Source organism: Branchiostoma floridae, chromosome 4 (assembly GCF_000003815.2).
Source record: "Branchiostoma floridae strain S238N-H82 chromosome 4, Bfl_VNyyK, whole genome shotgun sequence".
NCBI classification, from domain to species: Eukaryota; Metazoa; Chordata; class Leptocardii; order Amphioxiformes; family Branchiostomatidae; genus Branchiostoma; species Branchiostoma floridae.
The window spans coordinates 26,410,291-26,424,432 of record NC_049982.1 but is presented as its reverse complement, the minus strand read 5'-3'; the positions used below and the strand labels follow the sequence as shown (position 1 = coordinate 26,424,432).

Sequence of the window (14,142 nt, the reverse complement as noted above, 5' to 3'; positions counted from 1 at the left end):
TATGTAAATAGCAGATATTTGTCAGGAAACATCGGGCAAACAGCCAAGATGAGGTGAGCAACAATGGCTGACGTTTCAATATTTACTTTCCAGGCGGTTTTGACAAGTTCAGCGCGGAGTACCCCGACTTGTGCCAGTGGAGCAGCCCGCCCGTCAGTCCCTTCGGTTTCTCCTCCCCAACATCGTCTGCAACACTCACGGCCCACTCCACGTCAGCCTTCTCAACAGCGACCCCTGGCAGCGAGCCGGTATACGACAGGGGCCAGCCCGTAGAGATCCTGCCTTACCTGTACCTGGGCAGCGGCTACCACGCCTCAAGGAAAGATATGTTAGAAGCACTGGTAAGTTACTAATTTGTTTAGACATTTAGATTTCTTTTTCAGTTACGCTCTAATAAACATGATTTGTTGATGTGTACAATAGAAATATCAACTACATCATATTGTTCCTTTTGTAGAGATTTCACAAGCAAATACTAGTACAATATTCTGATGTTTGTGATCTGTTTTGTTCACAGGGTATCACAGCCTTGCTGAATGTCTCCCGTACCTGCCCCAACCACTTTGAGTCAGAGTACATGTACAAGTGCATCCCTGTGGAGGACACACAAAATGCTGACATCCAGGCCTGGTTTCAGGAGGCCATCGACTACATAGGTAAGGACCTCCTTCCTTTAAAAAGTCTTAACTGACTTCTTGGTGTTCCTTCAAAGTTGTCAACAGTTGTCAAGTTTTTAATTTGAGTCACCAGCTCTTTAGAGCAATGGTTGCTGATTTCTTATTCACTTCAAGGTAAAAGTTAGATTTTGTGCTGTGTTAAAAGTTATTTGATTTTGACCATTTTTTCAATTTGATTCACAGATCTTGTAAAGCTGTCCGGAGGTCGTGTGCTGGTCCACTGTCACGCCGGCGTGTCCCGTTCAGCGACCATCTGCCTCGCCTACCTCATGCACACCAACAGGGTACGTCTGGACGAGGCCTTCGACTTCGTGAAGCAGCGCCGCAGCGTCATCAGCCCCAACTTCAACTTCATGGGACAGCTCCTGCAGTGGGAGGCCCAGCTCCACTCAGCGGCGCCTCCCAGTGGAAATGCAAAGAACTGCAGCAGCCATGGAGAAGTGCGCCCCTTCTGTTCCAGCCCTTCTACATCTATCTCCTCTCCCGCGCCCAGGAAAAGGATCAGGTCGGCCTCGTGTGCTCCTCTCGCACGGTCGCCCTGTTTCGTCTTTCCCATGCCAAGGCAAGACCAGCCGCTCATGTCACCTTCTTGAGGAGACTTTGACGTCTTAAACATTTAAGACTTGATTGAAAAGACGCTGGTTCGTCTATTTTTCAAGTCCAGCCACTGGCAAAGGTGCCATGGACTGGCTGGATTGCCTTCGTTGGCAAAGAGTTAGCAGCCTCGCTACTAAGTGTCAGTTTGTTAGGGTCCACCACTCAGAACTTTGCGGTAACAAGAAGCAATTCCTAGTGACAAAATAGCAAATTTGTCTGTGAACAATATTGTGGAGTTCCTCTCTTTCCGGATAGGAGTGGATTAAAACCTCCAGTCTAGGATAGCTTTGCCGTTTTTTCTACCCTCAATGAGTGTGAGAAGTGCCCTGTACAACTGTTATGGTAACAAAAATACCTCAGTGCAATATATTATGCAAGATTGTTCTTTCCATAGTTGAACTATCCATATTTATTTCATCAGGAATGTTTAGTGTCATAGGCACACAAGGCAGGGACATATACAAGTAGTTACAGCAAAGTGAGAATTCTTTTGTACTTAAAAAATACAGGAAAACTAGAGCGTAAAATGGCATTGACAAGTCATAGAGAATCATGTTAAAGCTACCACCAAAGTGTACCTTTTTCACCAAGAAAGTTTTTGTATTATGTAGTGCGTGTATATGGAGCTTTGTATGGGCTATTCCATCACACATTTTTGGAGGACCAACAAAAATCTTTCTCTAGCTGCCTATTCTGAAAATTTCCAAGTTAATGAAAATCGAAAAGCAAGCATTTTTGACATAACATGTAGGTCGTTGAAGCCCCTTGACTAAGATGGAATAGCCCATAGATCAGTTTATGTTAAGATAAGATGATTTCAGATTTATATTTTTTTCTTTGTTAACATATTGTGGAAGTCATTAAAATATTGCTTTACTTTTTATGTTACATTGTCACAACTATGCTGAACACTTTTTACTAGTTATTGTTATCAAAAAAAGCTTTTTTGTACTTTTGTATAACATTCTTTGGAGCAAAATGTTACATTCTGGGATGGTAGTTGAAGCCTTATAACATGTATCTGGAAAGTGATTAACCCTTTTCCTGCTACCTTACCCCAGAACCAATACAAATCTGGTGCAAAATAGCTACCTTAGCAGGTTGATGGTTAACATACTATTCAATAGATGCATTTTCCACTGTACACAACTACCAAGGTATTGTGGGATACATTCCTGTAGACCTTCCATGTTGGAAGGTTGGAAACAACTTGTTTTTACTACACAAGGACAAGCATTTGTTGTACGTCTGCCAAAGAGTACTGTATTCCATGTTCTGTTTTTTAGAAGAATAAATTATTCTGGACTGAAACAAGAGTTTGTTGTTCCATTTTGCATTCTGTCTTAACAGAAAGAGACAATCACCGATAGATATTGCCACTGTATATGGTAGAGTATAACTAATTGCTACCTAATGAGGACTCCAGGAAGAATAGTTCAATGTAACTAATGGAGATTCCTAATAAACAAACAAACCTAGTTAACTGTAGGAGCATCCTCAACAGATAGCTATGGTAGATTTAGGTTAGGTTTGACAGGTCGTTCAGTGGAATACCGGTATAAACACTGAAGTGAAGGGCACTTGACTAGCTAGACATAATTTTCATTCCCAAATATTGTTGCAAACAACTTAGACTACAGCTATTTAATTCCTTGATTATCATATACATGAGAAAAAAAAATTAACCTCTTCTCTGTAAGAATAAAAGAATGAACAGGTATCCAATAATTTTTCTTTTCAATTTTTTTTTATTTGTAAGTTCTTGGCCGAGAGCTTATTGCAACACAACACATAATATATATTTTCCCCAGTGGAGGCACCAAGTCAACATACCAGTCAGATTGATCTTTATAAGGATGAAGTTTCAAGTTTTAGTGCATTGAGTGGTGAAAAGTCTGTAAGTACCATAGGAAGACAAGGACTATTGATAACAAAACATGAACTTTTGGTGTTGATTCATATGGTGATATTTAACTGGTACATGTACATGTGATTTAATCAACATGCGCTGCCAAAACATTTTCATTTCACTTATTTCAGAAACAAAATGGGTGCTCAGCTGAAAGTTTCATGATCTAAAAAAAAGTGAAGACCATATAAAGCACACCTTCCACATTCAAGAAGAGATTTTCCATTTAAAAGTGAATGCAGAGGTAGTTTAAAGAATCCAATAAAATCTTACAAACCCTATGAAAACCATTGCATCATAGATTTCATCTAAAATACTTTCTCTGCATTTCCTGATTAAATTCAAAATGGAATAAGCTGAATTATCAAGCTAACTGTTCCATCAAAAATATGATTTCAAAGACAAGAAGATAAAATTTCGTACAATAACAATAAAATGTGCACTTTTCTCAACACACCACAAAGCTTATGTTCCAACATAGAACATACCTGTATAAAGAATGGAGAACATACGTGTATAAAGAATGGACAAAAGTTACCACATTGCACGTGTTACATGTACCTTGCCCAAAAGACCACTTATTATAAGCTTCATTCCCAGTTACATGTATATGTCTGTTATTACATAGATAAATATGTAAGAAAATAAAAGAATATTGGAAAGAAGTGGCAAGATTGCACATGTACAAGTCACTAACAAATCTTTACAAACAATCTCACTATTCACCACATATAGAAGTACCCTGAATTTCTGTTGGAATTCAAACATGTTTTGTTTACATACGACGGATGCAAAGGCCAAGAAAGTAGAGTGGTCAGTACTTTGTATTCGGTAGGTCGTAAGTTTGATACCCTGGCCGAGTCATATCAAATGGCACACACTGCTTTGGGCAAGATTATGGTTTGGGAAAGACTTATTGGCATTTGAACACACACGCACCACTACGCAGTAGACAGCCCCCTGCTGTAGTGATTGCACAAAGTTGTGTGGCTAAGGGATGGGCACCGCCCTACGCACCATTTGGTGCAGGAAAGACTTTATAGAGAAATTTTACACCTAAACATGATGTGGCTGAGTCAATGAGAGCTTCAAATATGCAACAAACACCATTAAAACAATACATAAATGCTGTAAAAGATCTGCAAAGAGCAGAATTGTGCATGTAACATTTATACACGATAATGTAAAATACAGTGACAGCAGTTTCAATGCTTTGTCTTGGATAGCCATGTAAAAATATCAACATCTCCAGCATTCTAAAAACCATTTTTTCAGAAAAAATTTAAGACCATGATCTTTTTCAAGAATGATAAAGAATATATACAATTATGTACAACAATTGAAAGTCCCAGAAAAAGGACCATTGCATCTACAAGTGCTTTGAAAACTGGTGAACCATTCTCCGTATGACAGAGTAGAGACTCACGCTCCCACCCACCAACCCAAATATGATGATCAGCACATCCTTGGTCATGACCATGTAGCTGAGGCTCCCCCTGTAGAGTTTCAAGTGAATTGCACAAGGAAGGATGAAAGCCAGGATGGTACTGCCAACCGCTCCTGTATATAGAAATGACATTATAAGTCTCAAATACAAAACGTCAACATCAAATAAACAGTCCAGAGCTAAAAAGCCTCAAGTAGATACATTTCTGCATAAAGTTTTAGTTTTTACAGAGGGTGTTGGCATAATCTTACATCCTTAGCTTCAAAGTCCCTTACATTGCCAGGCCGAGTTGGACAAGTTAAAAAAAAATCTGAAAAATTTGATGAGTTAAAAACATATTAGGTACATTATAATAGTACATGTACATCATAATTCTGTACTTAAGATGCACAATGAAATTGATGTAATGCCAGTTGACCTTTATCCAAGGGGTAACCTAAATCCGCCGTATTTACAAGGTATTTAGGTATATCACGTTGACAGACAAGTTTAAAACTGCAGTATTTGGAAAAACAATTACAATTTTTGAAACCACTGTCTGTCAACCTGTTATCACTCATTACACTGTGTAACTGTTCGTAAAAACAGTCAGTGGATATACGTTACCCAGCGATGAAGATGAATGAGCGTTACACAGAATGTGAAATGGAATATGACTTACCAGTAAAAGCTCCAATGTAAGCAAAGTCGTCCTTAAGTGCGAGAGCTAGAGCCCCTGAGGCCGTCACCAGTAACGTACGCAACAGGTTACGCTTCCAGGCTGACACCTGTAAGAAACATTGAGTTAATCACTAAGGAAATTGCTAAAACTAGCTTTATGCATGGAGAAAGGTGTTCTTGTGGTTACAGTTGTTGACTTAGAATCCAAAGATTTTGGGTTTGGATCTCAAATAGGCCACCATATGTTGGAACTTTGGGAACCCTATTTTTTCCCTCAAACCACAACTAGGCTTACGCCCAGTCAAGATCCCCACACTAATCAAAATGAGGAGGGGTCCATCCTAGTGTAAGTGGATCAAACTTACAGTCTAGTTTAACGTAGCACGAACCTACTGTAAAAAAAAATAGTGTGCTATCCCTAAAGGCACTTCACCAGTTATATGGAAAAAAAAAAAAAAAAAATCATGAAACTCGCTCTGTTCAGTTTTCAAGAATTTCACAAATTTCCAGACACAAAAAAGAAAATCATCAGCCTCTTACTGAGTCAGGTATTGCCATGGCAACAGTCAACTTCTCTCCACCAGATTCCTCCTCATCTTCATCATCATCATCCAGCAACAGTGGATCTGATTGGCTGTTCGTGATGCCCTCTGATTGGCTGTTCAGGAGGCCGCCTGATTGGACAGAACCATTTCTGCCATTTGAGTCAGCAGCAGGTCCACAACATCTCCCTGGAAAAATGATAACAGCCATCGCTTTGGACAAACAACTTAATTTGTGTGTGTGTGTGTGTGTGTGTGTATGACAATTCCCAGTCAAAAACAAGCCAATCACTATCATGCATTCTACCCCACTGTATTCATATATTCAGATGTGTTACAATAGTCAGAGAGCCACTAATAACGTGAAATTTAACAAAAACTCTAACAGTGTGAAAACATAGGTCAGAATTCCTTTGTAGCAAATGAATCATTGTTTTGCATATCGCCCATTCATAAGTTTTCACAGATAATTAGGTCCAAGTTGATCGTCTGGACCTGAACCAAACCTGTGCCTGTATTTTCTGTACCGGTACCCACCCCACGAGGTATGATTACTTATTATAGTTAAGAACATGTAGTTTGAGGAATGGATTTGTCTGCAGTAGCTTACCTGGAGCAAACAACCATCCCTCTATAATCTCCACCACTGGTACCAGCTGCATGGGGTAGGTGAAGGCCACACCGATACAGAGGGTCAGGTTCACTATCTGAAATACACATTTTCAAGTACACATGATCAGATTTACTGTCTGGAAGACAAGTACACAAGGTCCCATTCACTGACATACCGGGCAAGGGCAGAATGGATCATTCCAAAAAATACTTTCATCCCAAATCAAAAATCAACCTGGGTGACTTCAAAAGTCTACTAGTTTTTGGGATGAAAGTATTTCTTGGAATGATCCATTCTGCCAAGTCCAAAGTGGAGCTTTCCAATTTTGATCCTCATCTTGAAAAACAGGCTTTTCAAAAAGCACCCCCGTGCAAAATGTACTTTACACATAGCAGGAGACAAACCATTTTAATGGTTTAAAAAATAAATGTAATTTTAAAAAATACATGTAACTTAAAACAGTACCAACGATGCAAAAAAAAAAACCAAAGTCAGCTGCCAGAGGGCCCAAAAAACAATCCTGACTTCGTGTTCTCAAGACCTATCCACTTATATTTAAATATCATCATTATCCATCCATCCATCTAGAGGTTCCTCAGTTTTTGCTGTGAATACAAATACACACAAACAGACATCCAACACCTATACCTCTCTTTTTCATGGAGTTGAAGGGGTGAAACACAGAGAATGAGCCAGAGCCTTACATCTGCTTGGAGAAAGGATACTAAAACCAGGCTTTTAGTTAGGATTTTATAATAAGGAGTCCAAACTTATTGGTGAGTCGCGGTAAGTGACTATTGTAGGGGGTCTGGGGGCATCCACCTTCCATGGTGCAGAGTTTTTCATGATTTTAAGTTAAAACAGTGCATTCTAAGGTATCCCAAGAGGCAAAAATACTGTTACAGATGTCACAGTAGAAGACTGTGACCACAGATGACCTGGTAGCATCCCTGGTCAATCAGAATTTCATGCTTGTCAGAGGATTTTCTCCCCAGTATAGGGCGTCCAGGGGGATCAAATTTCTTGTTATTCTAAGAAAAGTGCGTCCAGATGACGCGTTGACGCATGCCTGGCTAAAAGCCTGACTAAGACTCTTCCAACTTTTTCCATTAAAAAAATATTCCCGCGTACCTGTGCGATAACCGAGCCCGTCGGTAGGTTCTGTGAGATCATCTGCTGCACGTTGGTTCCGTAGCGGAGGTACCCGACGACTCCGAAACAGCCGAGGATGAGAGAGACCAGGAAGAGCGCGGTGTGGAGGAACCGCGAGAAGTTGTGCCGATTCCCCTCCATACTCGCCTCGATCGGGATCACCTGGAAAAGAACATTCCACTCTAATCAACAGAGGGATATGGGGAACAGTATGCCAGTTCATGCATTGTGGGTACTATGTCAAAGTTTAAGGCCCCTGAGTCATGAAGGTTAGACATCCGTGTAATAAGATACCGGTACACCAAAAACAGTTACTCAACTGTTTTTTTTTTAAAGTGTCACTGACGAAAGACACCGGATCATGTCTGAAATGTTTTGACCATTTCCAAAATCATATCTAGTTGCTGTTTTTTTTGCGTAAAAAACACACATGCTACCGGTAAGCATGGTCTAGGCCAGAACTGTTTACAAGTTAGGCCTATTAGGGGCCTTAACCTTTGACCTTAAACGTGTGGTTAAAATTGGGAACTGGCTTAATACCAGCAATTTTAGCTGCCTGGGTCAAAAGAAGAAATTTATTCACAGAATGAAAATCAGGTTAAATAGACGATTCAACTTTCACTAGGAAATTATTGTTTCTACAGTATGTAATAAGAACTGTATGCTCACCGTTCCGATGCCTTCAAACGCGCCGGTGACTTGACCAAAGAAAACCGGGAAGGTTTCCAGCTGGTACCACTTGATGTGCGAAACCTTCAACTCCATACCTGTGGGAAAGTCAACAACAAAGGTTAGAATTAGTTAAAATATGAAGTCAGGATAGAGATTTCTAATCCCTGACAGGCCCCAATATTGTGTCCTTGGGAAAGGCACTTAACACCTATTCACAAAGTACATATGTGTTGATCTATGGCTTATGTATTGGTTCAAAAGGGGTTTCAGACAATTCCATTAATTGCAACATTGCTGTACAGTAAATCTTGAAATGTTTGCACTTTTTTCTGGTGACTTCTCCACCGAGAATTCTTGACAATGAATATACGTTTCTGATGTCTAACAACTTTTGAATAAAATTCTTTCCACTTCAATTTTGAAACAGGTCAGAAACCTCCTTCCCCTCCTTCAGCAAAGTTTGCACAAAGTAAAGGAATCTACAGTACTTGCCTATCAGCATGTAGACCAGTACAGATATGAACCCAGCGAGGATGGACAGGTTGGCCAGCACGCTGATCGGTCCCAGCGACCGCACGCTCCGCAGGTACGAGAAGAACACAAACATCGGGTACGGGATGAGCAGGATGAGCGGGAAGGCCGGCGCCGTGGACACGTACACCGTGGGAGACACCGTCCCGTAACTCGCGTTGGTAGGGGGCGCTAATGTCGTTATGGGAGCGGACGTGCTTCCGTTGGCTATTGTAGAGTGGTGTTCCCTCGTTATTGTTACAGAAGGTGTTGTTGTTGTGCTGGTGACGTTGTTTACTTCAATATCAGAAACAGTAGTTCTGTTGTTTTCAGTTCCAATCGGCAGCTTTTCATTCAAGGAATCTGTTGGCAATATTACCGAACTTCCCGAGGCTTGAACAGACTTTACGTTCTTGGCCGCTTGTGATTTAGGAAGGGTGACAAGGGTCTGCTTTTCTTTTAAATCAACGGCATCCCTTGTCTGATCTACAGAAGGTAAACGTGTTATTGCCTCTTCAAAACGTTGTTGTAGAATAGAAGGGATGTTTTCACCACTACCTAACTGGGAAGGGGCGTCTCTAAGATATCTCTGACTTAAGTGTAGAGAGACGTTATAAGTGACAGACATGTCGAGATCGAAAGCCCCAAATTGGGTGGAATTAGTTTCCACCGATGGCCAGAGAGTTTGTAAGGTGTTCCCTAAAAAGACAAAGTAGCCAACGAGGAAGAAGAACTGAGTCTGCAGCAATGCCAGGTTAACGATGATCAGTCCCCCCGTGCCGAAAACCTTCCTGCCCAAGTCCCCGTAGGTGAGGCTACGTTCTAGCCTCTTCTGGCGGTGTGTCTGGATGACCAGGTCGGCGGCCGTCATGACGCGCTGCTGGGAGTACTTGCTGAGGATCTGCCGGATGAGTTCCTTCTTGCAGTCCACGATGAGGTGACAGCAGTGGTCCGTTATGGAGGCGATCAGCACCAGTCCGCCCAACCCAAGCTATGACAGCAAAACAACAACAACAGATTTATATGTGGGGTTTAGCTTTTATCAAACAACGGACATAGGTTACCCTCGGATAAAGGTGTGGTTAGCACCAGTATCTTTGGATCTATAATTGTTCGTGAGTTTGATTCCGGCTGCGTTGCTCACCTGACATGCATGCTACCAGAAAGGGGTTTACTGTGCTTGTCGTAAAGAGCTAGGGGCATTTACCCTGTACAATTAACCTGTAAATTGCATCTGTCTTGTCTGTCACGACCAGTGGAAGAATATGTTCTTCAATGAGGTAAACTGGATCAATTTCAGCTTTCACACCCTGTATGTCTCCAGAAATAATAACATCTAAGATTACATGCATATTCATCGATAATTTAATTTTAAGCAAGCTTATTCAGTGTACTGTCTTCTATTCTACACAAGGACTTACCCCAAGACCACTTTGTAAGAAGGCGAACGGCATGCCGATGTAGTTGGAACCAATGAAGGCCTTGACGATGTTGGCGAAGTCTGCCCCATACCGCACTAGTCTGGTCCTGGGGCTGTGAATAAAGAGACAAGATAAAGCAACATTGTCAAGATACAAAACATCATTGTGCTTCATTCATGAATACAATCTCTCTGAAAAACAGTCTCGTTTCTTGTTTGTTAGTTTCTTCATCACCACAGGACAACAGGAGTCCACATGAATTGATAAACATCCTGTCAATGATGAAAAAACTCTTTATCGACAGGGACATCCTTAGTATGCCATGTTATGTTACACCAAAGAGGTTTGAATGTGGCACTGTTCAGTAACGTATTAGTACTGTAAGTCGTGAAATTATTGCAGTGATTTTATGTTTGATGTTTTGCTGGTGACCACTTCATGCAAAGTTACACAGAAAATGCTTGTTCTGTTGTCTACTTGTTTCAACCACAAGCTAAAACCAACCACGACCACTCAATTTTCTCTCCACCGAGATATCAAATCCTTGCGAAGTTAAATCCATTTTACAGTAATGTGTTGATCCAGGCCAGGGTCTTTGGGGTTTCCATCACAACAACTTGTCATCACAAAAACTCCGCAGAGAAATCCAGGAGATCGTCTAGGGCTTCATACGGTTGAGTTGGAAAAAAATTATGTTTCAGAGAAACCGCCAGGGTAAGCAAATTTTGCTTTGGTGCCGAGTTGGAAGACAAATCTTTTCTTCAAGATGTCTTGGGGTTCCAAGACGCCAGGATTGAAGAAGATTGTCATAAATAGTTCCCTAATTTTCTTGCAAATTATGGCTAGAAACTTCCTTGTCGAACGTTTATACTTCCAACTCTGTCCAAGTCATATAAGTAACCTCCGAATTTGTTTACTTATAATCTGCATGCCCCCCTCCCCATCCACTTACCTCGGTGCCTCTGCCATGTTTCACAGGGACGTTCAAGGTTGTTTTATCAAGCCTCCTCAGTTTCCCACAGCGCAATTTAGCCTCTCTCCAACTCTAACGAGGTCTCGATCGTACTTTAAACGAAGGAATATTACGACTAAAAAGCTTAATCAACACTGTCCCCGTCTGATCACACCGGCTAGACCTTGATCGACCGGTCTCCCAGCCGCTTCCGCTTTCCTTCACGCGACAAAGAAAAGCGACGCCTAGCATACGTTGAAAGTACTGCACAAACTCTTGTGCCGGTACTTGCATTATGATTTGTCTTCAACAGGTGTCGCTTTTGACACGTCAACTTCATTTGATGTACACCGTAAAGTTGCATGTTTGATTGAATTATAATGTGTAGGGAGTTGTAACTGTACAAAATGGTGGCAACTGTTTTCTTCACATTTAGTACGTGAGGTTTGTGATGCTCAAGTGATTTTCTATCTACTTTATATATGATCCTGAAAATAAGATTATGATATAATGCAATGTAAGCAGTATCAGTCTTACTTAGGGCTGTAGACCATCAAATTTCAAAGTCAATTTCTGGCATTTTTCTACGCAATAAGATGAAGGAACTTAATTGCATTCCATACCAACATTCATGGAGCAACAATTTGTTGTTGCTGTGCAGCAACTTGCAATAAAGTTATAGGAACTACATTAAAAACAGACCAAAAGCAACAATTTTTTTTTCTCTTCATTTTCCAACTCACTGAATTACTGCCACTCTACTGATAGCATATTACAATAAATACAGACGAAACCAATAAAGAGACCGGAGTCAATGATCAACAAACATTTTAATAGTAATCTGGAAAATCATGTACATTACATTTGCTGATGGTACCCTGTTACACACGCTACCATGTTGCAACTTATGCGAAACAAGCATGCATAGATGTCTTCAAATTCAGCTTCCATGCATTTTTATTTCAAACACAGAAATCTTCCTCTCTTTACAAAGGGATTTTTATTTAACGTTATCACTCTTTATATTGCTCATAACCATAACTTTTTCTTTAAAGTTGTGGGTAATGTACTTCATAGTTGTTCACTATTCACTACCGTACATCTGAATATATATAACGTCATAGTCATTTTCATATTCAAATCAACATCTGCAGCAACTCTTTTATCTCCTTTTTTTTGCACAAAAGCACCTTTACCATATCTACAAACAGCATTCAACTTTGCTCCTTACTCCAACCTTCTTGCTCTTGTAGAGCTAAATTGAAAAACGGCCACTTACAAATTTCAATAGAAAAAGGCACCAGCACTTTTAGCAACAACCACTGCCATAGTTGAAGACCACTTATGTACATGCTTCAGCTTTGTAAACAAGACAAACAAGGCATAGACCAAGTTTACGTGCACTGTTATACTTTCTTGTGGTATACAATTTATACAGCAGCCATGGTCTATGATATGTTGTTTCTATGTGAGAAACTGTAACATGCTGTTCAGAAACATCTGTTGTAGCCATGGAAAGATAGGAAATAGCTTTTCCACACTAATATAGTGTAGCATTTCTATGTGAGAAGTACACATGTAATTTTCCTTTTTTTATCATCATTCATGCAGTTGTCAAATCTACTGCGGAACATATGTGCACAAAGCCCACATTCAGTCAAGTACATGAGTCCCACAATATCCACTGCACAACCATGTTTCTACAAAAAAGAACTTGTGAATTGCCATTAAGTACACAAGAGAACCAAGTCTACATACATGTCGATAATATTCACGATAATTACATCCACGTGTCATATAGTCGTGCTTGGGTTGAGCTGAGGGTAAGGGCAGAGGAAGTGGCCATTTTCTTTACACAAAATGTTTCAGTTTTAGCTCATTCACAGGAAAGAACATTTGAAGCTCACACTAGAAATAAGTATGACTCTCTATGGCAAGCATTAACGCATCACCTGAGGGAACAATTCAGAAGAAAACACACAACATTTGCCTCTTTCTGAAGACCCTCTCCCAAAGCAGCAACTTTGATTATCAAGGAAAACTAAACTTAATATGACCAACAGTTGGTACTGATGCAGATTTTCTTCCAAAATGTGATGTTAGGGCCATGTGACTTTAGCAATGGGTCATAAGTGGCAGATAACCTAAGTGCCCACGTCTCTGTTCAATTTGGGTAAGTCTCAGTTCTTTCAAATGTTGGTCACATAAAGTGTAGTCTTCATTTTATAATGTCTTTACAAACACAGATGATCTTTCATGCTCAGAACCTGTAACGATAAATGTTGACAAAGTGGAGTTGACGTGTGCATTGTAAGAATTGGTGCTTCAGTTGGCCATGGCGCGACCTGCCTCAGGGTGGGGCGGGAGGTTACCTAGGCAACCCCGGCTGCCCTTGTGACTGGCATTGTAGGCGGCCTGGTGCAGCTGGTTTATGAAGTCTGGTAGACCTGTAGGTGGGGGGAGAGGAAAGAAATAAGTCTCTCATTGATCACATATAGTAACTAAGAAGGTACCCCATGCTGATAAACTTGCAATGCTATACTGAAACTAAGCTTTGACATTTACTAGTATTCCTATATCAAGGTATGATACAAACTGAATGCTTTATTTTTCTGATCGACCTTGGTCAAACACTTTTTCTTCAGCCAAGCACACCGGCTCACCCCTACTCTGTTCAACAGGTGTGATGGGTTCTTTTACGTGGAAAGGTTTGATGCTTGAGGCTTATGCCTGAAGCTCCCTCATACGTGGTGATGAAGGCTTTAGGGTCACCATTCAAAATGACGAGTACAATCCGTCACACCATGTCCAAGCTGGGGCTGACTCTGGGATCAAACTTTTGCCCATGGATGAACGGAATTCAATTGATATGGCAAAGCAGCGGGATTGCATTACCACTCGCACCACAATGACATGCTTAAAGCCCCCTTTACAAATCAAGAATTTAGCTCGGCCGAGTTGTCAGCGAGCTCTAAATTACGAGGAGGCAT

At 40.7% G+C, this 14,142-nt stretch overlaps 3 protein-coding genes across 3 annotated transcripts in view; 1 reads left to right on the top strand and 2 right to left on the bottom strand.

Annotated features, from left to right (window-relative positions):
- The window catches only part of LOC118413453 (dual specificity protein phosphatase 1-like), a gene marked incomplete at its 5' end in the record, with an annotated part of 8,037 nt that extends 5,447 nt beyond the window's left edge, over positions 1-2,590 (top strand). Inside the window, 3 exon segments of the mRNA XM_035816838.1 lie at positions 94-341; positions 518-656; positions 861-2,590. Coding sequence (XP_035672731.1) covers positions 94-341; positions 518-656; positions 861-1,270 — 797 coding nt within the window. The 3' untranslated portion in view covers positions 1,271-2,590.
- LOC118413452 lies at positions 2,224-11,490 on the bottom strand. Its single transcript, XM_035816837.1, has 10 exons — positions 11,153-11,490; positions 10,201-10,312; positions 8,762-9,770; positions 8,267-8,364; positions 7,577-7,759; positions 6,443-6,539; positions 5,831-6,021; positions 5,292-5,397; positions 2,750-4,743; positions 2,224-2,684 (listed from the first exon to the last, which is right to left on the bottom strand). Exons 1-9 carry the CDS (start codon positions 11,167-11,169, stop codon positions 4,553-4,555), a joined length of 2,004 nt encoding a protein of 667 aa, XP_035672730.1. The 5' UTR covers positions 11,170-11,490; the 3' UTR covers positions 2,224-2,684; positions 2,750-4,552.
- A 1,987-nt stretch (positions 11,491-13,477) lies between these two features.
- Positions 13,478-14,142, bottom strand: part of LOC118413695 (stAR-related lipid transfer protein 7, mitochondrial-like) — a 6,642-nt gene continuing 5,977 nt past the window's right edge. The window contains exons 8-9 of the mRNA XM_035817224.1: positions 13,816-13,822; positions 13,478-13,599 (exon numbers count right to left, since the gene is read on the bottom strand). Coding sequence (XP_035673117.1) covers positions 13,478-13,599; positions 13,816-13,822 — 129 coding nt within the window. The remainder of the gene's footprint in view (positions 13,600-13,815; positions 13,823-14,142) is intronic.

Coding starts and splice junctions, on each gene's coding strand:
- LOC118413452 (XM_035816837.1), bottom strand. Junction 9,771..10,200: donor TCTTACAAAGTGGTCTTGGG/GTAAGTCCTTGT, acceptor TTGCTGTCATAG/CTTGGGTTGGGCGGACTGGT. Junction 8,365..8,761: donor ACTGGTCTACATGCTGATAG/GCAAGTACTGTA, acceptor ACTTTCCCACAG/GTATGGAGTTGAAGGTTTCG.